Source organism: Dermacentor variabilis, chromosome 1 (genome assembly GCF_050947875.1).
Source record: "Dermacentor variabilis isolate Ectoservices chromosome 1, ASM5094787v1, whole genome shotgun sequence".
In the NCBI taxonomy this organism is placed as follows: domain Eukaryota; kingdom Metazoa; phylum Arthropoda; class Arachnida; order Ixodida; family Ixodidae; genus Dermacentor; species Dermacentor variabilis.
The window spans coordinates 166,756,566-166,781,431 of NC_134568.1; the positions used below are offsets into that span (position 1 = coordinate 166,756,566).

The following is a 24,866-nucleotide window of genomic DNA, read 5'->3' on the forward strand; positions in this document are numbered from 1 at the left end:
AGTCGTCGTTATTAAAATCAGCTAACAATCGGCTTCACTTCGGAAAAACACATGAATGCACGAAAAAAAAAACGCCACGGAAACCCGGATGAGCATGAGGCTTTCGATACTCTAGGGGCAATGACTTAAACCGTCGGCATTGCCGTTAAGCTTACCCTTCTTGTAGCGAATATCGAAGGTGTACTGTTGAAGAGCCAAGCTCCAGCGCAAAAGACGACCGTTTTTCGTAGACATGGACTGCAGCCATGTGAGGGGACAGTGGTCAGTCTCTATGGTGAATCTTGAGCCAGCGATATAGCAAGCTAGCTTCTGTACCGCCCAAACTACGCAGGCGCATTCCTTTTCTGATGCACTGTATGCTTCCTCACGAATTGAAAGCTTTCTACTGGCGTACAGTACAGGATGTTCGTTCTCGTCATCTTTCTTTTGACAGAGCACCACCCCCATACGCCTGTCACTGGCATCACACTGAAGAATGAATGGCTTAGAGTAGTCGGGCGCGTGTAACAGTGGCTGACTCGTTAGTGCGTTCTTCCGCATACTAAAAGCCTTTTCTTTTGCGTCATCCAACTTTACCGTTTGTGGTTCTGTTTTTCTGAGAGCATCCGTTAAAGGACTCGCAATCTCGGAATACCGCGGAATATATCTTTGGTAATAACCCGCCAAGCCAAGGAATGATCTGATGTCCCGCTTGGTGCGTGGTTGCGGGAAGTTTTCTATCGCGATCAGTTTAACCTCGGAAGGCCGACGATAGCCTTGCCCGATTACGACCTAGATAAGCTACCGCCGCGTGCCCTAATTGGCATTTGGGAGCCTTAACAGTTAAGTTGGCCTCTCGTAGCCGACACAACACGGTTCGCAAGTGTTGCATATGGTCCGCCCATGAAGAAGAAAAGATAGCTATGTCATCGAGATAGGCAAGTGCAAAGTCCTCCATTCCTCGTAGCACCTGGTCCATAAGGCTAGGGAAGCAATATGGCGCATTCTTTAATCCAAAACTCAGGACTTCCGGACGAAAGGTTCCCATCGGGGAAATAAACGCTGTAAGCCTGCTTGCCCTCTAGGTCAATGGAACCTGCCAATACCCTCTGACTAAATCGAGCGTAGAGATGAAATTATCACTGCTCATTTTCTCAAGCCTTTCCTCGATATGCGGTATTGGATAAGTCTGGTCCTTCGTGATTAAATTGAGCCTGCGGTAGTCGATACATGGCCGCGGCTCTTTTCCTGGGACCTCAACCAAGATAAGAGGCGAGGTATAATCACTCTCTCCTGGCTCGATTACACCTAGCGCTAACATCTTGTTTATTTCAGCGGTCATGACTTCACGTTGACGAGGCGAAACGCTATAAGCTTTCGAACGAACTGGGTCCGATGAGGTTAACTCGATGTCGTGAAGGATCGCAGTTGTCCTGCCCGGTGTGTCTGAACATACGTCTTTAAATTCAAACACGAATTCCTTCAGTTCGGCCCTCTAATTGGGATTCAACTCCGCCTGTTCTACTAACTTATCAATGGTCTCGTCAATGTCTTTTGTCTCCGTCACTGCTGTTAACTCTGGAAAGTCGACAGGCATTTCCTCAGGTTGGTTATTCAACGAGGGTTTCACGATCATTCGCTTTTCCCCAACTTCAAAGCGTCGCGTGCGAGCCGTCCTGTCATAGTAATGCTCGGCATTGTTTTGTGCTTTACGTATTTCCTGCTCGGCAATCATTGTGGCAGGGCTTACGTTTAACAACTTTCTCCTACATTCTGCCTCTCGCGACATTTCAGGCTCCGCAGCTTTCCTGATTTTTTCATTAGCGGGCGTACTTTCCGCCTCATCCCCTGTAGGGCTGTCCTGTTCAGTACTGGTTGACGAATCAGCTGTCAAACCTGTTTTCTCCACCACTGGACATTCGTACACTGCCTTGGAACGAGTTAGGGCTTGCACTGTTCCCTCACTAAACCCGATTCCCTTGCGTCGTAGCAAATCCTCTGATTGGATAGAAAACAAATACGGATACTGCGGCGGAAGATGTGCCGAGACGGCGGCTTCAGTGTCCAGTACTCCGAAAGGGCCTTCAATACGAATTTTGGCCAGCGGGAGACAAACACTGGAGGCCTCTACGGCTTGCCTTATCGAAGCACATTCCCCCGTGAACTGGCCTTCCTCTACGTACGACGGGTGCACTACGTCCATTGTGGCTGCTGAGTCGCGAAGCACCCTACACGGTTTGCCGTTTACCACGAGGTCTCGAATGTACGGTTCTAGCAATTTCAGGTTTTCCTCGTTACTAGTTAGTGACATCAACACTAGTTTGGGATTTCTGCATCCCACGGAGATGTGCCCCGTTTGCCGGCAGTTGTAGCAAACTACTGGTTTCTTGGCCTCGAAAGCCTTTTTCTTTTGCTTTTCTGGCCTCTGTTCGGGTGACTCCTTTTCTCCTTCGCTGTCCTCGTCACTACTTTTCCCTGAATCTGATCTTTCCTTTGTTTTATACCGACTCGACTTTGACCATCGTTTTGGCTTGTCGGGTCTGCATTTATTCATCTCCTCCTTAGGAGCTTCGCTGCCTTCGTCCGCACGGCGAGTTACGTACTCCTCAGCGAGATCGGCCGCTCTCGAAACAGTGTCTACGCCTGGCCTATCCTGAACCCAATACTTGATGTTTACTGGCAGCCGGCGGTAGAACTGTTCTAAGGCAACGCACTGCATTGTCTTTTCGGCATCGCCGAGTGCACAATCTTCTCTGAGCCATTCCTTCAGGTTTACCTCCAAGGTGTATGCAAAATCTGAATATGACTCACTTTTGGTCTTCTCGACTTCCCTGATCTTTCGCCTGAATGCTTCCGCTGATAATCTGTACTTTTTAAGCAGATTTGCTTTGACTTCATCGAAGTCCTCTGCTTCTTCCCTCGGCATGCGGGCGATAATATCAGCTACCTCACGTGGCAGTAACGTAAGCAAGCGTTGCGGCCACGTGTTTCTCGCGAATTTTGCCTTCTCACACGTGCGCTCAAACTGTACCAGAAAAAGACCTATGTCCCCTCCTACTGCGTAGGGTGCCACCAAGTCTGTCATTCTGCGCTCGCTTTCACGTGCCTCTGTGCTAGGTCTTTCGCTATTTTGTGCTTTCAGAAGCTCAATCTCTAGGCGCCTCATCTCGAGGTCGCGCTCTTCCTTGGCCTCACGTGCTGCCAGCTCGCGCTCCTCTTTTTCCTCTAGGCGCTTACGCTCTTCTTTGTCCTCTCTTTCTTTAATGCCATCTAGGCATTCCGTCAGTTCCTCGTCGTCTGCCCCGGTCGCTTCGATCGCCTCAATGATCTCCGGCTTTCTCTTTGATTCGGCAATTTGAAGGCCCAACTCTTTGGCCAAGCTCAACAATTCCGGCTTCTTTAGTGCCTTCAAGTTCATGGCTGCCCTTAGTGCTGCTAAACTTTCACTCTATACAACCTTGGCGTACTCAAACTTACGTCAACGGTTTAAAGGAAAATCACTGGTATGTACTTTTCCAAAAAATGCGTAAAAGCCAAGTGATATCTTAGTGAAGAAAAGCCGTGCACTCACCATATGCAGTCATGATCCAGACACCTTCCTTCCGGACGTTGTTGCCAGGACGAAGAGGCTACGATCTCGTAGTTGTCGTCCAAGTTGGGGTCTCCAGGATTCCGTATCCCAATCGCTGCCAGCCAGTTTGTTGCGTACTCCAGGGTAGCGTAGCGTTCTGCTGCCGAGAAGTAGCGACGCCTGCCTATCGAAGCTCGACCGACATTACTTATTGGGTAGCGTGGCGTTGTCGGCGGGCTGCAGGCATCCGGTAGATCATGGCGACCAAGCAGGGGCGAGACGATTTGCTAGTGCGAAACTTGCACGGTTGATTCAAAGGTATTCTAAAGAAAATAAGAAAAGCATGAAGTATGAAGTATCAAGTCTGAAGTCTCTCAAAGTACATTTCGGAGCCCCTTAAATAGGCTCTCTACAAGTGTGGGCGGGAACTTGACACGTGACAGGCACGGAGAGAGGGCCCCTCCTCCTGCAATACTGAGCACGGGTAGGAGAAGTCGATCCTCTTTTCGACGAATCCGGAGAGAAGGTCGGGTGAATGACCTCTCCGGCGCCGTGGGGTCCGGCCAAGAGAAGGTGGAGGGGATGAGGTAGCACACACGATGCCACGACCAAGAGAAGGTGAAGGGGATGAGGTGGCCCTGGGCTCCGGCTCAGGCGATAGGGTGAATGACCTGTCGCCACGTGGTGTCAGACGCCAACCCTAACAGTACTTAGTGTTTGCGTATCTGGTTCTGTGGAGCGGATGGGGGGTAGTATCATTCTTTCAGATAAACAATAATTTGAACAGGGCTGATTTTTTTTTGTGGCGAACACGCTTCAAAATAATTGTTGGCCATTCACTGAAGCATGGCCACCAACAGATGGTTCTAGTGCGGTTGCAGAAAGTGTTCGCCATCTTGTTTCCCACTGCCAATATACTCTCGCGTAATAGGTGGGGTGGAGATGAACTTGTTTCCTCGGTAAAGTTATGAATATCAGTTCTTTCTGACAAATAAAGAAAAGAGGAACAGACAAGAAATTTCAAGCATATGATTATAGGAAACAATGCAAACATTTAAATGACAAGCTGGTCAAGTTAAGTTTGTTTATAGCATATGTGGCCATCCCAGCACAATGTAACACGGCATAAGTTTTGAAATAATGAGACACTGAATTGATATAGTGTTTTCGAACGAAAATTTTTACAGTTATCAGCGCTGTAGGATACTGCGAGAAATGGATCACGTTCTTTTGAAATAATGATCGCCAATGATAAAAATATTCAATAGCTCGACAAGACCTATTATATAAAATAATGTAGAGGGCACAACGACTTTATTTCTTAAGATACAAATGAACCCATTATGTACAGAGTGAGTTCGGCTAATGGAGAGAATGTTTTATTAATATCAGCAAACACCACAAACATCTCAGCTACACTCAAATATTTTCGTGTCCTGTCTCGATAAATATTCATCAGAGTACCTCGTAAACTATCGCTGTGTTTTTAGTTTGGTGTCCTTTGGAAAATATTGTAGTGGACAGACTTATTCGTGCATTTCTCGAGCTGTGGGGCATGCTGTAGCACAACACAAATCACTAAAACATGGTGAAAGTTGGAGATAAGGTATTTTTCGATTTGCAATTTTCACCGCAGATGGGAACCAGCGTCCCCTGAGTCTAGTTTTGAAGTGGTAAAACAATGACGCGTCTACAGAACTCTGAGCACAAGAAATTCTGTCTTCCACTGTAACACTCATGCAATCATAATTTACCTGTAGAACACGTTTAGGAGTGCGCGTGTGCGCCTCTGGCACATTAATTGCATTCCTGTGTCAGGCGATAAATTTTGCTCCCCCCGTCGCCCCCGATAACATCAATTAGACTGCAAGGAAGTGGAACGCAGTCATTCGGTGTTACATTACTACTCCTTTCACGAAATGTGAATAGAGCCTTAAGTTTATGACTGCTTACTGTAAGCTGGCTGAATAGATGGCACGGTCCCAGTAGGTCTATTCAATTCATTGTATTCACGCAAGTCATTAGCCACTGCTCGGTTCTAAGAAATCAATCCTTTTCAAATGAGCTTGCTTTCATCAGGAAAGTTTGTAATGAAGCAAGTCACAACATGCATGGATGAGCTTTCGTTCTGCGGAGTGAAATTCTATCCCAAAGCAGCTTCGTGTTATCATATGTAGTTTTTCGATTTCTATCATACACATTAAATCAAAAAGGGGGATTAGCTCTATTCACGGGGAGTAATTTGTATGGACTTTCTGGCACAGTATAGCTAACATTCATTCTGCCGTTCATGAGGGGACCCCGACCACTACTGTCGCGCCCTTTAGTAACATCGAAGAGGATAAAGCAACAAATAATATTCAGCAATATGCGGTGCCTCGCACTGACTTGATTGCACGCTCCATCTGAGAATAGCCACTGCACACAGAAGCCGCCGCTATGCCTTTACTGACGGTATCGGCGTCGTCTGTGGAAGCAACGTAGACTACCGGAGGCATGCCCGAGCCATTGAAGCTGCAAGCTAACACTAGCGAGTAGGCACCTATGTTGTTGATGAGGAGCCAGTCATTGACCTCCACGGGCCAGAAAAGCTGCTTGTCAAATATTAGGTCTCTCGGGTTGCTGGTGGCGGCCCAGAAGGCAGTCAACACATTGCGCGGCCGGTCATTGCACTCCTAGGAAGACAGTATAAATAAAAACAATATTAATGCCAAATATATCAACTGGAATGACCCGTATACCACGGAAGCAAAATGTAGCCTCAGCGAAGGTCTCCATGCGCACATTATGCATTTGCAAACCACCGTAGTGGCACAACTTAAATGGAGCTTGGTCACTTAGCACAACGTGGTGGGCTGTGCACGTATGAGATGAATATGAAATTTTCTCTGTACTGAGGTTTTGCTGCGTGATATATAACAACAGCTGAGGAGACTTAATCCGAAGTCCTCAAGTAGCAATCACAAGTGGTATGGTGTGACTTTACCATGCAGAGGTGTCTGCAATAATCACAGTAATCATCCCTACAGCGTCATCATCACAAATGTCAGCATTATCACAATATGCCTTTATTACCACTACCATAAAATTTAAACACCTTTTAATTTTCCTCCGTCTAGATAAGAGGGGCTCGCCTGCTAAACCGCTTCTTCCAGGAGCCAACGCAAAAAGATTACAAGTCGGAATCTGACAGCAGCGAAATGTCCCGACTACTGCAGGTACTTCCAATTTGTAATAGTAACTGAAATATCCCCACAAGAATAGCACCTCTGTTTGAGCAGCGTAAGAATTGAACTGAGCATTTACGCTAAAATTTAGCTTCAGATTGGACTTCAGTATTCATTATCGCGACTCAGCCGTTCTTTCTTTAACTTCGAATTCTAAAGGTTGATTGGCGTCAAACTCACCAATAAAGGCCGAATACTTATTCCTCTTTCTTCGCCTGCGTATCTGGGGATGCTGTTGTACTTGCTTTCGTTGATAAAAACCTCTTTATAGTATTTGCATTTACCTGAAATACAAGAATGAATCCCGCAATATCTACCGAATCCTCTACCAAAAGTTCTACAATCTTACTGCACTCGACCATCAGGCTTTATATATTTCTAACTTGTTCATTGTTAGGGATCAGTAATCTCCAGATGACATAATCACCGAACGATGTACACAACGGGCAAGCGCATGTATAGAAGTTATGGCAGTCATGCTCATGCAAACAGCGACCAGAATGATGAGACTAGGATGCAAACGGAGACTAGGGAACATACCATCAAGGAAGCTTTCTTTGGTTCTTATTCCCGCAACTTTGGCCGCAAGTGTGTAGGATGAGGCCACCAGAAATTGTCCTGGCTCAGCAATCACTGTCGTTCCCGATGACGAAGGAAAGTATGTCTTAAGTGCAGAGCTAACCAGGTGGCACACCTTCGAAGATGAAAGGGAATTAGTCAAAAAAAATCACCGGAAATACCTCATTGAATTAAGTTGTTTACTATTACCACCCGGCCCGCTGCTGGGCAGCGCCCGGAAGTACACCTACAGAGTGGCCAGGGCACAAAGCGTTTATTGTCCTTGGGCTTTTATCAGAATGAAAGCTAAGCGAGGGGGGAGAGGGAGAGAAGGACGAAGGAGGCGCGCGCATGCGTAGACTGACGGCGCCTGTGCAGCGGCGACCAGCAGTTTGTGGCATTCCTCCTTCCTTTGACTCCATAACGCTCCACTGGCTTGATACGTGTGGTACGTTGTAGTTCGGGAGGCGGGCGGTCAGGTGGGCTGGTGGCAGTGGCCGCTGGAGTTTCGCGGTCTTGTACTGGCGGGTCCGGGCTTATCTGAGGTCTATCGCGAGTCTCTGAAGCCAAGGTTTCTTCGATGCTCCTCCGCCTGAGCAGGTCCGTGTGGCGCTGAACAAGCTCGTTCTCCGGGTCTACAGACACGAGGCGTGCCCCCATGGTTGACCGGACCTTGCCAAGGGTCCATTTGTCACCATGGCCGTAATTGCGAAGGTACACAGGATCTCCGAGGGCGAAGTCCCAGCTGCCGCTGTCAGCAGACTGGACCTCTCTGTTGACCGTCACCTGGGAGGAAAACAGATGTGCGTTGTCTGTATCCCAATAACAGTTCCGATGGTGAGCGTCCTGATGGGAGCGGTGTGTTTCTGTAGCGACACAGGGTCCTAGCCAGCGTCTTCGACAAGTCTGCGTCCGCACACTTCTTTAGTCCGTCTTTGAAGTTCGCGCAGCCCGTTCCGCCAGTCCATTGCTCTGCGGCTGGTAAGGGGGTGCCTGAATGTGAACCAACCCATTTCGCTTTAAGAACTCATGAAACTCCCGCCCAGTGAACGGCCTGCCATTATCTGACACTATTGTGTGTGGCAGACCGACCCTACTGAACAGCGTTCGCAGGGTGTCAACTGTGCTGCGGGAGGTCGCGTGAGACAACGGAATGGCCTCAATCCATTTACTGTGAGAGTCCACGACGACAAGCACCATATTGTTTTGGATTAGTCCTGCAAAGTCGACATGCAGTCGCGACCATCTTTCCTGCGTCTCTGGCCAGCTGATAGGTGCTTGCGAGGGTGGCATGGGCAACGCCTGTACGCAATTCTTGCACGCAGCGGCTAAGCGCTCAATATCGTGGTCCAAGCCAGGCCACCAAAATTTTCACCGTGCCATTGTCTTCATTGCCAAAACGCCTTGGTGAGCTCCGTGTATTAACTTCAGTAGCTTATTCCTGGCTTCCGCCGGAACCACAATACGATGGCCCCAGTGAAGCAAGTTCTGTTGTACGGACAGCTCGTGTTGCCTTTTTCGGTACTCCCGCCTCTCTGTGCCTTCAGCAGTCCTTCCACTGGCGCCGCAGGCTCGTCCAACTGGTCCATGACAAGGACGTACTCGGCCGTATCCTCGGCGTCCTGCAGCCCATGTGCAGAAGATTGTGGTAACCGCCCCAATGCATCTACATTGAGCATAAGTTTACCGGGCTTGTACTGCAATTTATACTTATATGCACCAAGTAGTAAGGCCCATCTTTGGACCCAGCAACGCCTGGTGATCTGTAACAAGGATGAACTCTCACCCCAAAGGTAGTCCCGCAACCGAGTAACACCAAATATTAAGGCCAATGGTTCGCGCTCGATCTGGGAGTATACTTTCTTTCGGCCGTTGTCAGTGTTCTCGATCGAAACCCCCCCGGGCGCTTCTGGCCTTCAATGTGATGAAAAAGTGCAGTCCCAACAACATAGGGTGACGCATCACACTCCAAGTAAAGCTCACGGTTCAGATCGAGATGCGTCAGGACTGGTGCCGTGCATAACGCGTTCTTCACCTGGATGAAGGCTTTCCTTGGTGCTCCACGTCCACTTAGCACGCTTTTCTAGCAATTTGTACAACGATGCCAGAATAGTGGGCAAGTCGGGCGTAAACTTCTAAAATGTTACCATGCCCAGAAATGGGCTCAACTCGCTGACATGTGGGGGGAGGCAGCTATCCTGATACCATCCATATTCTTTTCCATGGGATTCAGTCCGTTCGCGTCGATACGATGACCTAGATATGTAACAGACGGCTCGCTGACGCGGCACTTTTCAGCACGAAGCTTAACGCCATGTTCACGAAAGCGCTGGAGCACAGTCATCAGATTTCGATTGTGGCTGTCACCCTCTTCGGCTATCAGTACGTTATCTAGGTACGCCTGTACTCCAGGCAAGCCTTGAAGGATTGATTAAATCCGCCGTTGAAATATCGCTGGTGCCGAAGCAATCCTAAGTGGGAGGCGGTTGAAGCAAAATAGTTCCTTGCGGGTGTTTATCACGGCCAATTCACGAGACTCTTCGTCCAACGGAATCTGGTTGTAGGCGTCGCGCAAATCCAAAATGCTGAACCACTCCCCAACCTAACTGTGCAAAAATATCCTCGATAAGAGGCAGCGGGTATTGTTCCAGCTCGCATACTGTCCCGAAGATAAATAACACGGGCTCGCCGAAGCAGAACAGCCTTCTTTTAAGGATGGCCGACACCCAAAAAACCCCGGAGCACAACTACGCCCTTCGTTGTGTTCTCTCTTTTGATCGGTGCCTGTATTGGGCAGCTGATTTGTGGCGATTCGGACTCGGTAGATGGCAGCTTACTTCGCGTCATTGCTCCCCACGTGAAAAGCAGCCGTCCCGGTCGCTGATCCGAGGGCGACAGAGGGCGCAGGAGAAAGTCTGAGACGGACAAGTCTTCGCGGGCGTAGTACGTACTACGTGGATAATCTCGGCTCGTGGTCATCGTCGGCTCGAGCTTGTAGTAGTATTCGGAGGGACTACCTCGTAGTTCAGGTCGCTGAGTCGCCTGACGATCTTGTACGGGCCAAAGTACCTAGGCAGTCATTATTCCGACAGCCCCTGATGACGGATGGGTGTCCAGACCCAAACGTAATCGCAGGATTCGTACTGAATGTTCCTTCGGCCACTGTTGTAATGGCGGGCGCCTGTACTCTGCTGGAGGCGGATGCGGTTTCAAGCAAGATATAGAGCTTCTTCGGCCTTCTGGACAATGTTGTCAGCACTGTTGCTTTTTTCGTTGTCGACCAGGAGCATGGCGTCTGAAGGTGTTCTTACGCAGCGCCCATGAACCACTTAAAATGGTGTGAATCGGGTGGTTTCCTGAAAAGCCGTATTGTGTGCGAATGTCACGTACGGTAAAATTTGGTCCCATTGCTCTACGTCAACGTACGTCGAGATCATATCGGCGATAGTTCTATCGAGGCCCTCCGTATGTCCATTAGTTTGTGGGTGATAGGCCGTAGTTTTCCGATAATTGGTGTGGGTCAGTGTGATAATCTCCTGTATTAGGTAAGCAGTAAATGCAGTCCCTCGATCGGTTATTAAGACGCAAGGGGCCCCGTGACGTAATACGATGTCATGGATAAAACATGGCGACTTCTGTAGATGTTCCGCGGGGTATAGCCTTTGTTTCTGCGTACCGCGTTAGGTGGTCCGTTGCAACGACTATCCATTTGTTGCCTGCGGACGACTTAGGGAATGGACCGAGAAGGTTCATTTCAACCTGTTGAAACGTTGCTGGAGAAGGGTCCAGGGGTTTCAGAAGACCAGCAGGTTTTAAAGGTTGAACCTTGCGCCGTTGACAATCACGACAGCTCCTCACGTAGCGCTGAACGGACGAGAACAGCCGTGGCCAGTAGTACTTCTGACGTATGTGCGCTAACCTGCTGGCGAAGCCTAAGTGACCGGCACACGCGTCGTCATGACACGATTGCAACACTTCTTCGCGCAGTGAAACTGGGACGACGAGAAGATACGTCTCTTGGCTGTTTTCGAAGTTCTTTTTGTAGAGAACGTTGTTGCGGAGTCAGTAAGAAATCAGCTCTTGTGACATGGGTCGTCGGACAACAAGGTAGAGGTACAGGATGAGGGGAAGCAATGTACTGTCTACAGGTTGGAGGTCAGCCATCTCGACAGTGTCTACTACACCAAGAAACGGGAGGTCTTGCTCTAAATCACTTGGCTTCAAAGCTATAGGTGCACGTGAGAGGCAGTCGGCATCGCAGTGCTTTTGTCCGGATCGATAAACCACTGTGACGTCGTACTCATGAAGGCGGAGACTCCAACGAGCTAGGCGGCCTGAAGAGTCTAAGACTCGCAAGCCAGCACAGTGAGTGGTTGATCACTTACTACTCGAAAAGGTCTGCCATACAGGTAGGGTCGGAACTTGCCGACGGCCCAAACAATGGCGAAACACTCCTTTTCAGTCGTGGAATAGTTGACCTCCACCTTAGTCAGACTACGGCTTGCATAGGCCACTACTCGTTCGGCGCCGTCTTTCCACTAGACGAGTATGGCACCCAACCCCCCGTTGCTGGCGTCTGTGTGGATTTCTGTGTCAGCCTTGTCGTCGAAATGTGCGAGTACGCGGGCTGTTTGCAGTCGCTTCCGCAATTCTGTAAATGCTGCTTGTTGCTCGTCCGTCCACTTGAAGAGTACATCTTGGCATATTAATCTCGTTAATGGTTCAGCGATCCTTGAAATTCCTTCGACAAAACGACGATAGTAAGCACAGAGACCTAAGAAGCGTTGTACTGCCTTCTTGTCAGTTGAAGTCTGCGACGGCAGCTAGCTTCTCGGAGCGTGGCAGAACACCGCGGCGACTGACTACGTGTCCGAGAAACTTGAGCTCCTGAAAACCAAAATAACATTTCTTAGGCTTGATTGTCACATTTGCTTTGCTGATGACAATGAGTACGTGCTTGAGTCCTTCTAGATGTTCATCAAACGCCCTCGAAAACACCACAACGTCGTCTAAGTAGATAAGCACGTCTGCCATTTCAGTTCAGAAAGAACGGTGTCCATCGTCAACTGAAATGTGGCAGGTGCGGAAGACAGGCCGAATGGGAGGACTTTAAATTCATCAGGCGTCACAAATCAGGCGTCACAAATGCTTTTTTTTTCGCGGTCACGCTCATCTACTTCGATCTGTCAATACCCTGACTTAAGATCCAAAGAGGTGAAAAATTGGGCTCGGCGTAGATGATCCAGAGCGTTATCGATCCGTGGCAGGGGATAAAATTCTAGTTTGGTGACACCGTTAAGACGTCGATAGCCAACACAGAAGCGTAGTGCATTGTCCTTTTTTTAACCAGCACAACGGGGGACGCCCGTGGACTTACGGACGGCTGAATCACGTCATCGTTGATAATCTCTTGAACCTGGCGCTTAATCACCTCCCTTTCCGTAGGCGAAACGCGATACGGATGTTGACGAACGGGCGTGCTGACTTGTCCATAGGAATGTGATGTTTCGCAACGGAGGTGCGCCGTACTTTAGACTCGGTAGAGAAGCAGGCAGTGATGTCATTGACAAGGTCGAGTAGTTGCTGTTTCTGTCCTTCCGATAAGCCGGAGTAAACTGAATGCGATCGCTAAGGTTGATCACTTCCAATGAATTAAGCGAAGCAGTTTCGAGCGAGACGACATCCTTGAGGGCAGCAATTTCACGGAGGAAAGCGACAGCTGTGCCTTGTGGTAAGTGCTGATATTCGTTGCTGAAGTTGGTCAGAAGGACTAATGAGTGTCCGTTCTGAAGCTGGACGAGGCCCTGTGCAATGCAGATGTTTTGCTCGAGCATTAACGGAAGGTTTGCCTCGGCGATACCCTCATAGCTGTCGAACGCGTCGCGCGTTACCAGGGTCAGTAGGCTGCTTTTTGGCGGTACCGTTATGCTGTCATCGACGGTGCGCAAGGCGTTTTCAGTGTGGTTCTCGTTGCCAGCGTCGCTTGCTACGGCTTTCGCCGTAGAGAACGTCACACTCAATTTTTCCAGGTTTATTATGGCTCCATTCGCCTGTGGAAAGTCCATGCCCAGTATGAAGTCCCTCGAGCAATTGGGCAGAATAATGAAGACCCCGACGTCAGTAAATCCGCAACCCAGTCCACTGTGTAAAAACTTTCTTTAACTTTGACGCGAGCTCTCTGCTCATAACCGAGCTGTCAGCGCGAGTGTCAATTAAAGCGGTGACTTCTTTGTCGTCTATGGTAACCAGTATGTCTGACGTTACAACTTGTCATTGATCACCGGAATGCGCCTGAACGTCATTTCGCTGACGTCATTGTCGTCGTGATGGAGGATATTCGATGTCTCGGCTTCCGCGGCCTCACCTCCGAAGTTCGCTTGACTCAGTTTTCCGGGTTTGTAGGGATGGGCGAACGACGCCTACGAGCGTCTCGAGGAAACACGGGACTGCGAGCGAGCGATAAAGAACGGAGCTCGTGCCTTCGCTGCTCGAATGAATTACCACGACGCGTGATGAAGTTCTTTATCTCCATAGGGCGTTCGCCAGGTCGTGGATGAGGAGCACCTGGAGGGAAACCACGGAGACCCACGAGCCGATAGGAACACATCGTGTAGACGTGGCCAGCCTCTCCGCAATGACAGCATAGGGGCCTGAGGTCAGGAGCCCACCAGACGTCTCTTTTCCGAAGCCACGACTCCTCGATGGATGGTGGACTGCGACGCCTGAATGCTACTTCCATTTGTTCGGTTGGGCGAATGACGTTTGAGGGACCGTACAGCGACGGTCGTCGTACCACGTCCGCATAAGTCATTCGGACTGGCCCCCGCCGTTGTGGTACCTCGTAGCGTTCAGGAGCATGGATGACTTGCCTTATCTCGTCGCGCACTATCTCTGCCACAGAAGTTCGTGCTGTCGGCGCGTCAGTTATCTGCAGTTTCTGGAGCTCTTCTCGTACCTCAGCCCTGATCATTTCATGCAGGTCCTCGAAGTGGTTTCCCGAAACCATGGTAGGGGGGCTGTTCGAAAGTTCCATCACGTTGCGGTCGTATTGTCTGGCACGCTGTCGAAGGGCCCTTTCCATTGCTGTCGCTTCAGCAAGAAAGTCCGCAAGTGTAGTGGGCGCATTTCGAATAAGCCCAGTAGAAATCTCTTGCTTCACGCCTCGCATCAGATATCGGACCTTCATGTCTTCGGCCATTGAGGCATCCGCATGTCTTCAGTATACCTGGTGACGCTCTCGTTTGGGGCTTGTAATCTTGCCTGTATTGCCAACTCCGCTCTCGCTTTCCTGTCCATGTTGGAGTATGCGGCGCCCAGCTGTCGTCGAAATTCGTCCCATGAAGACGATGTCGTTTCATGGTTATGAAACCACGTCCTCGCAGAGTCTTGGAGCGCGAAGTACACGTTGCGCAGCTTGCGGTCTTCGTTCCATCCGCTCGAAATGGTCTACCCAATCTTCCACGTCTTCAGCAGCATCTCCGTGGAATACAGTCGGTGCCTGCGGCTGGTTAAGGATGAACTGCGCTGGCACAACAGCCGCAGCAGAAGGCGGGGGGCTCGGGCAAAAGACCATGCTAAGGTCCCTTGCGACGGTGGCTGGTGCGTGCGTGCACAGGAGTAATCTCTCCCGGACTACCCACAGGAGACCTGTCAGTGGTACACTGCGTCTGCGGCAATGGAAGCATGTACCCAGCACCTCCACCAGTAACATGCCACGCAGATAACTAAGACGGGCTCGCCGAAACAGAACAGCCTTCCTTTAATGATGGCCGACACCCAAAAAACCCCGGGGCACAACTGCGCCCTTCAGCGTCTTCTTTCTGGTGATCGGTGCCTGCAGTGGGCAGCTGATTTCTGGTGATCGGGAATCGTAGTGCGTAGGTTAGTTTGCGTCAATACCAAGTTCAATGTAATCTTGAAGTCACGACAAATGCGAACTGTACAATCTTTCTTTAAAACTGGAACAATCGGCGTGGCCCACTCCGAGTGGGTCACTGCGGATATAATGCCGGCTGCGACGAGTCGATCTAATGCCTCTGAAACCTTATCAAGAAGAGCATATGGTACTTTTCTTGCCTTGAACTTTGGTGTGGCTTCAGGCTTAATGTGAAGGTGGACCGGTGGGCCTTTCATGAGTCCTACGCCCTCGGTACACAGGTCGGCGTAGTGATTCATCGCCGCATGCACTGACGGAGACCCCGGGCTTGACTCTAGTGGTGGCACCACTACGTGTAGTACCGCTGCACCTTCCTCTTGTAATTTCAGCAACAAATCACGACAGCGCAAGAGAGGACCTTCGCAGTCCAAGACAATCAGGTTACAATCAACCTCCGCTGACATATGGCAGACACGCATGGACAGTACTCCGTGCACTGGCATCTCCCCCAAATAGCACGCCAGCTTTATCTTCCATTCCTGCAGCTTGGGCCATTGATGATGGTGGGTTTTGTAGGTTGCTGTAGGAATGACGCATACGGGTGAGCCGGTGTCTACATTCATCTTCAGCTTTACATCGTTCCAAGTGAACGTTTCCTGAATCGGTGGCAACAATGAATCCCTCGAAGTGACGGACCATAGTTGCGACGTGCTGCTATCACTGTCGTCGGTTTGGGCTGTCATATTCAGCGCGTTGTCGATCTTTGGGCCCATTCGTGCCAAGTGCCCTTGTTTTCCACATATATAACAGTGCCTCCCGCGCATTAAACAGGCCGACCGTTCATGATTACGCTTCCCACAGCACTCGCATGGCTTTCACCCATCCTGTTTATTCTGTCGTCGTGGCACCCAACGTTGCTCCTTCCCTGCGAACAATTTCGCCGGGCCCTTTTCTTGATTTATGTTCTGCGCATCTATCTCTGCACTTTCAGCTGCCAACGAAAATGCCTCAGCTTCTTCTAATGTGAAATCATGTTTTGCCAACACTTGCATTTGCAGCTTTTTGAACGTATCCCCCATGCGACACGGTCCCTTCACATCCTGTCCAGCATGGACGAGAAATTGCGGTTATGTGCTAAGCGCGTTATTGCCACAATAAACGCGTGCACCGACTCTCCTTTCTGCTGGTTTCGGTGGAAAAATTTGAAACTTTCCGAAATTTCATTTGGCCGTAGATCATAGTACTCGCTTAACACCTTTATGACCGCATCGTAGCCGAGTGCATTTGGCTTCTGCGGTGCGACACTGCCGTACAGCTCCTCAATTGTTCTCTACCCAAGCGCAGTGACCCACAGGGCTCTTTTCCCGAGACCGTCAGTAACCTCGTTCGTTTCAAAATATGCCTCAGCTCTTACGACGTACGCTTGCCACTTATCTGTTTCGTCGTTGAATTGCGAGAAGCGGTGGCTCATGACTGTCGGTGGGGTGGTTGCTTGCCCGCACTCAGGAAGCAGCTGGGCCTAGTTCTTTGCTGGAATCTTCGTCGCCACTGTTACAACCCACCCGCGGGTGGGTTGACCGCAAGAGTGTAGGATGAGGCCACCAGAAATTGTCCTGGCTCAGCAATCACTGTCGTTCCCGATGACGAACGAAAGTATGTCTTAAGTGCAGAGCTAACCAGGTGGCACACCTTCGAAGATCAAAGGTAATTAGACAAAAAAAGAATCACCGGAAATACCGCATTGAATTAAGTTGTTTACTATTACAACCCGCCCCGCGGCTGGGCAGCGCCCGGAAGTACACCTACAAAGTGGCCAGGGCAGAAAGTCAGCGTTTATTATCCGGCTTGGGCTTTTATCACAACGAAAGGTAAGCGAGGAGGGGAGAGGGAGAGAAGGACGAAGTAGGCGCGCGCATGCGTAGACTGACGGTGCTTGTGCAGCGGTGACTAGAAGTTTGTGGCATTTACCATACCATCAATTCGCGGCGTTATGTCATTGCCACTACGGATAAAGGCATCACATAAAGTATTTTGCGAGTACAAAACCAACGTAAAGAAAGCGGGCTTATATGATCATGCATTGTCACAACCCAAATGCAAGCGAAGCAGAGTTCGTTACGGAGAGCTGCGCTCCTTCTTACATCGTCGGAGCATTTCCTACGAAAAAAAAGGCGTTTATAATTCCCGTGAAACATTTTCGCAGGCCTCGTGTGCCTTCCTCACCGTCTAACTCCGCGCTCTAGACCTAGCCACTACAGTTAAGCTGGCGATGGCGGTGTCGAAAGCAAGGCCGCGTACCACTGACGCTCTCAACTTTAATTTTGGAAGCTGGAAATGTATCTTGATCGGCTGATTCGAAGCATAGAGGGTCTTCCGTATGTGGATGCATAGTTTAAAGCAGACGGCTTGAGTAATTTGCTTACAGCGACAATTGTAACATTTCATTCACTGCTTAAATGAGTGTTTTAAAGGCTCTGCTGATCTATTGAAAAATTACTACGATCTCCTGCCTCCACCTAGAGCAATTATCAGAACTTCAGTAATATTGCACGATGCGTTTAATTAACCACACAAACTTCTCACTTCGCCACGCATCACCCTTGACACACTCAAAAATATTTACAACGGCTTCATATGAGCACTGGAGATATTGTTCTTTTGAGCTGTAGAAAGTTGTCTTACCACTCTTGGGAAGTACAATATTCAGTAGTGCCATTATTTTGCTTAGTCCCTTTCTCAAGATTTGGAAGTTCTATATGCCGCAAGTAGCAACAGCTCCACTGGCACCTTAATAATATGAACCAGAGTACATTATCATATGTAGTAATTAACAGCAATATTAGCATCGCCAATACTATTCGCCATGTTGCCTTGATTTCCTGAGAAATATAGGTCACTGCTCTGTAGCACAATGATGCCCTGCTTGCTAATAAATAAGTGATAACGTTCCTACCTGCTTGAACTCTTCATTGTTTTGGGAAGCTATAGGAAATCCGCCACCAATGTCGAGTACTGTCATGGGGAAACCCATCCGTAGTCCTAAGTCAAACACTGCGCGAGCATTCCGAAGTGTTAGTAAAAATGCTTCATCGGTGCCGGCAATTACGCCCATGTCAAACCTGTAAGTGACAAGAGTGAATTAATCTTGTTGCCTCCTCCAGAACAGTGCACAGAGGAAACAGATATTAGGAATTCCAACAAATAGAAGCCGTACCGGCTGCAAGCTGTAAACATGTGTCGTTTCTGTGGGAGAGTGTCACTTTTTCTAATTCACTCCACACTCGGGAAACGAACCTTAACGTCTTCATGAAACATATTCCTTCTACATGCCTGCCTGCACATCACGTATTACCCGTACCATTTTTATCAGCCGGAAACATCTTCGAAACTGGCTCCACCGGTAACACGATTAGCAAAGAAACCGCGGTGTCAGTTGGGCTGTTCCAGGGTTTTTACACACCGCCTCCAACTCGTTGCTGAAGCGCACCTCGATACGTCCAAAAGTTGGCCCAAAATTATTTTCAATATCAGTCACAAAATCGAGGGCAAAAGGAAAGGTATTAAACGTCCTTGTGAACGGACACCCTCTTTCGTGACATGGTCGAGCGGTGTTGAAATCTGCAGCGGAGCCCTCTCATAAGCCAAACTTCAGTTTGCCGGTTCAAATCTGGCGTGCGTCGCATTGTTTGTGGCGTAATTCTACTGAGCTCGCTAATTGGTCAGATATGCGGATCCGCTTGATGTCCATAATTCCTAAGTATGCAGGGCAGCAGATATACATCTCGAGTGTGGGCGCAGTGTGCAGAAATCGCATGTCTGCACTGTATAGCGTAGGGCGCTGGTTTGGGACAGTTTTCACTTCAACATGTTAGCCAGTGCTGGTTGCGCTACCCTCTGCGATAGGAAGGCAGTCGCTGCAGTGAACGATAGGTCATGTGAGTGGATAAGGAACTCCTTCGCTCTGTATCGTGTCAAATGCCGAGATTCGCCGAGACTTGTGGGCAATTGTTGATAAAAGGGAAAAGTGAAAGACAGTTTTACAGCTAGAACGAGTAGCAGGCGACCATGCAGCCTATCGAGTGACTCCTTAAACCGAGTTGTCTCGAACCAGAGGGCTGCGCTAGACGTTGCAAACATATTTCACAGTACATTACTCCCGCACGCTAGACTTGAGCTGTGGGATGTGCAGTCGGCGTGAAAAGGTTATTGACCGTGGTACCTGAAAAGACGTTCAATTTTAGAGCAGTTTGCGGCCGTAGCCAGTAAAACTCTACAATATTATGCTATCGGCGTTTATACTACAGACTTTAAATTCGAACACAAGTCTGCTTGCTAATTATGCATTTCCTCCCGTGGTTCGTATACTTTAGACGACGACTCTATGCTGAGGGACTAATTCACAAGCAACTTTTACTTTAACATAAGGATCTTTATTAAGGCAAAAGCTTTAAGTGCCTCATGGGTCGAAAAATCCGTTGTCCAGCGTTATCGAAAACTTGACAGTCCAGCGTTACGGCACCAAAATACAATGGCATTAACATTGATGGTGCCACCATTGATGGTTGATCCTATGACTACTGATGAGATCGAACCCACGATCTTTGGTGTTAATTAAGGGTAGCTTAATGAATGGACAGTTAATTAAGATAGAATGAATTAAGGCACTCGAGCCCACGACTTTAGTGTTTATTAAGGAAAAATTAATTAAGGCACAGCTAATTTAGATATAGTTAATTAAGACACCCGTAATAACGTCCTTTGGTGCGGCTCGAACACGCGACCTTCGGTGTTAATTAGGCCGAAGTTAATCAGGGTACAGTAAACTTAAGTATAATTAATTAGGCCACTCGAATCCACGACCTCTGGTAGGAGAAAACAAGAGGGAAAAATAACGCATTATAATGAGAATGTCAAGTAATTTAAAAAAAATGTATTGTGAGCGCGCAGGCTTTCGCTTTCATCCTCTTTAGCGTATGCTAAAGCGACTGCCAACTTTTGTCGTAGGGCCTCCTTGCGCCAATTATAAAAGAATCTTTACACGCAGGCGGACGACTTCGTTGCTGCTTTTTGCGAAGGCACTCCCTAAGGGGGCTTATTTTTACGCAGGAGGAGCGCTTCTCCTCAGATCTACTTTGCATCTGTTTATAATGATCGCTGCTTCTGGCCAAGTGGTCATGCTAGCTTAATAAAACAAATATGGTGGTGTTTTTTAAACTTGTTTGGCGGATCGCTGCTTGGCTGTGCCTACAATATTTCTTCGGTGTTCAATTGTCGAGAGTACGTTGACTATAACGAAGAATTGTAGGCTTCGGTACTTGTCTTATGTGAATATATAGTGCGTGATCGCCGTACGGATGGTTGGATGGGTTTCTGTCGCGATGAAAAAGAGGAAATACCTTGCCGTGCAGACTTCGCGGGGGAGTGAAATTTGCAGTCTGTGATTCTGTTGTGAAAAGTGCTCAACCCCTCGGTATACAAGTGTCATCTAGCCTTTCCCACTGCAAAGCAACATTGGGGCATGGCTTCTGGGTGGGAGTGGTATTTACATACAAATGCTTAGTTCTAGCGTATTGGAATGGCCGATAACATGACATGCGACTCCTGTATACGTGCGAGGAAGCCTTAGAGCAACTGCTATGTGCCTGTCTTAGTCGATACGACATCCAACGCCTCTTTCTCTGGACAACCTTAGGCTGCCTGGACTCGGCACTACATTGAGTCAAATGTTAGAGGTGGGCGAATATCATTTTTTTTTCAAATACGAATCGAATACGAGTGGTAAGTATCGCATATAGAATCGAATATGAATTAAGCAGAAAATAGATGCGTATATTTTCCGAGCAATATCAATTTATCTAAAATTAGGTATCATGCCTGTACTGACTAGTTCAAATAGGACAGCTAACTGTCAGAAACAAAGTATAAGTTTTAAACACAAGATCCCTAAATGTCAGTAGAAAAGCCGCATTTGTAGCCTGTAAACGACATTAATGCCTGGCTAAAAACAAGCCCCCCCCCCCCTCCAAAAGAATATGGCTGTTATATGTCTAGGTTTCCAAAAAGACTAAATAAACGTGTTTCGAAAAGAAAAAAAAAAGCTACTGAAGGACTTGTCTACCGTAGATAGATGTAAAAAGAACCATTGCAAGGAAAACATGACTGATTGTAGCGCAATCGATAAAACTGCTACAAGGCTAGTCTTCCCAATAGCCCCAAATGACAGAGCAGAAGCAGAAATCACAAGTTGTCACGTAGCACTCCATCGCGAAACCGCAAACAAAGCATGTATTACTCCTTTTATTACTGCATTTTTTGCGAAATTTTTTGTCGTTCTCGTACTTTTGATCACTATTGATATGTGATATGAGTAACTAGGCTTCAACAGTTGGCTGTTAGTTAGTATGTGGTCAGTGTTAAGTATTCGAATACACCGAATAATTCATTTTCGAATGATAATCGAATATTACGCACCTACTATTCATATTCGAAATTTAAGTTCGCCCACTCCTATCAAATATGATCAGTTTGGGACCACATTCGTCAATGCTGCAAAAAGCTTTTCGTGCACTGCTGCACTGGCCTGCGTGACCGTTCATAGTCCTCGTATGCATTCGCCCACGTGCATGCAGTGTTCACACTCTCACACTTTTCCTCTATACATTCCCATATAAGGCTATATACATTCCATATACATTCCATGTGCTATCAGCGTCAAATGAAACGTGAACAGCGGAGCGCGTGGCGCAAGCTTAAGTGAAGCTATAGTGCGCGCCTTCCAGTCATCACCATTGACCGGCGCGCACATCCGCTTTGGCCGCACTGCGCGATCCCCCTATGGGGAGATATTTTCGCTTCTGTTCTGGTTCTTACATTTCAAAGGGAGAAAAAAAAATTACCGACGATTACGTTACTTCCTAATGCGAAATTTGAGCGCAGCAAATAAGCTGTTTCACCTTTTGGATAGATTGAGGCAAAGAAATCGAGCAACACATGTATGCGCTATCACATAATTTTTTTTTATTTTTCACACGTATTCCTTTAACAAAGACTCCACTAACAGTTCTTGACAGTCATGAAGGAAGCTTTGTGGTCGGAGAAATAGACTGATATATGTTCGACTTGGTACACCAATGCTTGATTCTCAAAGACGAGATCTATACAAGTGCCTCGCGAGGTTGTCACAGCCGTGGGGGAAGCAGAGGCTAAGCGCCGCCGCCGAGAAGACCCTGCCGTTCGTGCCGCCGAAGCGGAGGCTCATCGCCGCCGTCGAGAGCAACCAGCAGTAAGCGAGGCTGAAGCAGAAGCGCATCGCCGCCGCCGAGAAGACCCTGCAGTTCGCGCCGCCGAAGCGGAGGCTCATCGCCGCCGTCGAGAGCAACCAGCAGTAAGCGGAAGCGGAGGGGGGCGGCGTGTACACCCAGCGGCAAACGATGGGGGCAGAAGCGCGCGCAGCAAGCGGACAACACGATAAAGGGAGGAGGGAAGAGATAGCAGCGACTGACTGATGCCGCTGACGGCGATAGTGAGTCAACCCCAGCTATCCGCCACACAAGAACAGGGGGGGGGGGACCCTTTCCTCCTCTTTCTGCATGGCGGCGACGGTGTTCTATGCAGTCACGTTATCTTGACTCTCTAGCGGCGTCAGCGGCATCCAGCGGTATCAGTCGGTCGCTGCTAGCGCTGGGGGGATGAAAGGGGGGCGGAGCTGGTTACGAGGCCGACGACGACGCCGACGACGACGCGAAACCCAGGAACGGACGCCAAAGAGCTGCGCTCTAAAATAAACGAATACAGAAGCTGGAATATTGCTGTTTACGGCGAGTTTTGTAACACAGTTCGCCGAAACCACAAGTGCTGTCGGTGCGAACAGCGGTGCGCGTTGGGCAGTTTGCCCCGTCATCGTTAGAGAGAGATTCGCTCATGTGGTGTGACGCTTGTGCGCCACATTCACTCTTTCAACCGGTCAACTTGCGCAGCGCGGTATTGCTGGTAGCCGGCGTGGGCGTGCCGCGCACGTTTGGCCGTTGGACTTCCAAACGACCGCCGTGCGGCCAAGCCGGACGTGCGCGCCTGTCAACGGCATGACTGGACGGCGCGCACTGGACTTTCACTTATGCGTGGGTCACGCGCTCCGCTGTTCACGTTTAATTTGACGCTGATAGTAGATTCATAGAGTGGTACATTCCCGTAAAAGTGGTGTAACAGCCGCGGCGAGTGCTTTTTGAAGTGACTGGTGTACGCATTTACAAACGCTACCAACAAAGTGCGTCAGGACGCCTTCATGGCATTAGTCTGTGGATTCAACGCAACCGCTAAATAAAAAAAAATGTGCTTTGTATTCTTCATATGGCGCAGCGGTAACGCGTTATTTCAATGTCTGCTCAATACGATAGGCGCCATTAAAATCTAACAATTTCTCTCACTAAATAATTTTCAATTGTTATTTCGAATTTAGAAGAGTGCAACATGGGACAGGGACAGAATGTGATGGACACAGCGGGACAAGGACAGCAGGCCCCCTTCTGTTCTTGTCCCATGTTGGGCTTTTTTTAAATTCAAGGTTATCAGCCAACAAGCCCGAACTGTGAGGTCATCATTTCCTATGAGAGTTTCTAATCTTATTTCATTTAGAGTTTCTTATCGATGATAAACCAGGCAGAGCGCATATGGAGTTTGGACCGCTGACAAAGAGCAGAAAGGAAACGTAATTGGTATAAAATTCTTGCCATATCCTGGCCAGTGCCTCCAATTTAAGGAGTACGCACAGGGTGTCCCAGCTAACTGTAGCCAGAGTTTAAAAATATGCGAATGCCACGTAGCTGGACAGAACCAAGGAGATGTTGTTTGCCGTCGCTTGGAGATTCTAAAATTATTTTTTTCATAACGCCGAATCAGATAATTAGTCTTAATTGGTTAATCAACTCGATTATAATTAGATACGGAGTGTCAATGAGGAAATTACAGCATCATGGAAAACTCCCGATACAGCTTTCTGTTGCTCAATACGTGCTGCATAAAAGTGTTTTTCCGAGCGTGAAAGAAGCGCGCGAATGCCCGAAAAAATTGCCACGCGACTTGCCGCTCGAGGCACGTTGCGTGCATTTGCGGGCTTCTTATACGCTCGGAAAAACACTTTTATGTAGCACGTATTGAGCAACAGAAAGCTGTGTCGGGAGTTTTTCATGTTGCTCTACAATGTTCTCAGGGATACTTTTCATCGAATTATAATACCTAAGAAGTTGATTAACTAATTAAGACTAATTATCTAATTAGGCGGAATGAAAAAATAATAATTTGAGTATCTCCAAGCAACGGCAAACAACGTTACCTTGGTTCTGTCTAGCTGCGTGGAATTCGCATATTTTTAAACTCTGGCTATAATTAGATGGCACACAGTGTATAACGTGCGGCCAGTGATAAGTGGAAGTAGTCATAGTACCACTAGCCAAAATTAAAGTTCCCGGAGCATACTGGTATACTCACGAAACGCCGACGATGTTGAGCTGCTTTTCCTTTGCAAGGTGCATAAGCTGCTCAGCTTCGTGCAAAGAACATCCAAACTGATCATTCAGAAAAGCTTGCTTTGAGGAGTCGTGCACAGCAATGCGTAGTAGCAACCTGGAATTCGTGGCTTAGATTGTCGTCAAAAAGTTTA

At 48.4% G+C, this 24,866-nt stretch overlaps 1 protein-coding gene across 2 annotated transcripts in view; it reads right to left on the reverse strand.

Moving 5' to 3' along the window:
* Window positions 1-4,847: 4,847 nt before the first annotated feature.
* LOC142587847 (ornithine decarboxylase 1-like) overlaps window positions 4,848-24,866 on the reverse strand; it is a 49,859-nt gene continuing 29,840 nt past the window's right edge. For both annotated transcript variants that reach the window (XM_075699153.1, XM_075699144.1), the window contains exons 6-10: window positions 24,695-24,829; window positions 18,165-18,330; window positions 7,318-7,471; window positions 6,958-7,061; window positions 4,848-6,225 (exon numbers count right to left, since the gene is read on the reverse strand). In XM_075699153.1, the coding sequence (XP_075555268.1) occupies window positions 5,911-6,225; window positions 6,958-7,061; window positions 7,318-7,471; window positions 18,165-18,330; window positions 24,695-24,829 (874 nt within the window). In that variant the 3' untranslated portion in view covers window positions 4,848-5,910. The remainder of the gene's footprint in view (window positions 6,226-6,957; window positions 7,062-7,317; window positions 7,472-18,164; window positions 18,331-24,694; window positions 24,830-24,866) is intronic.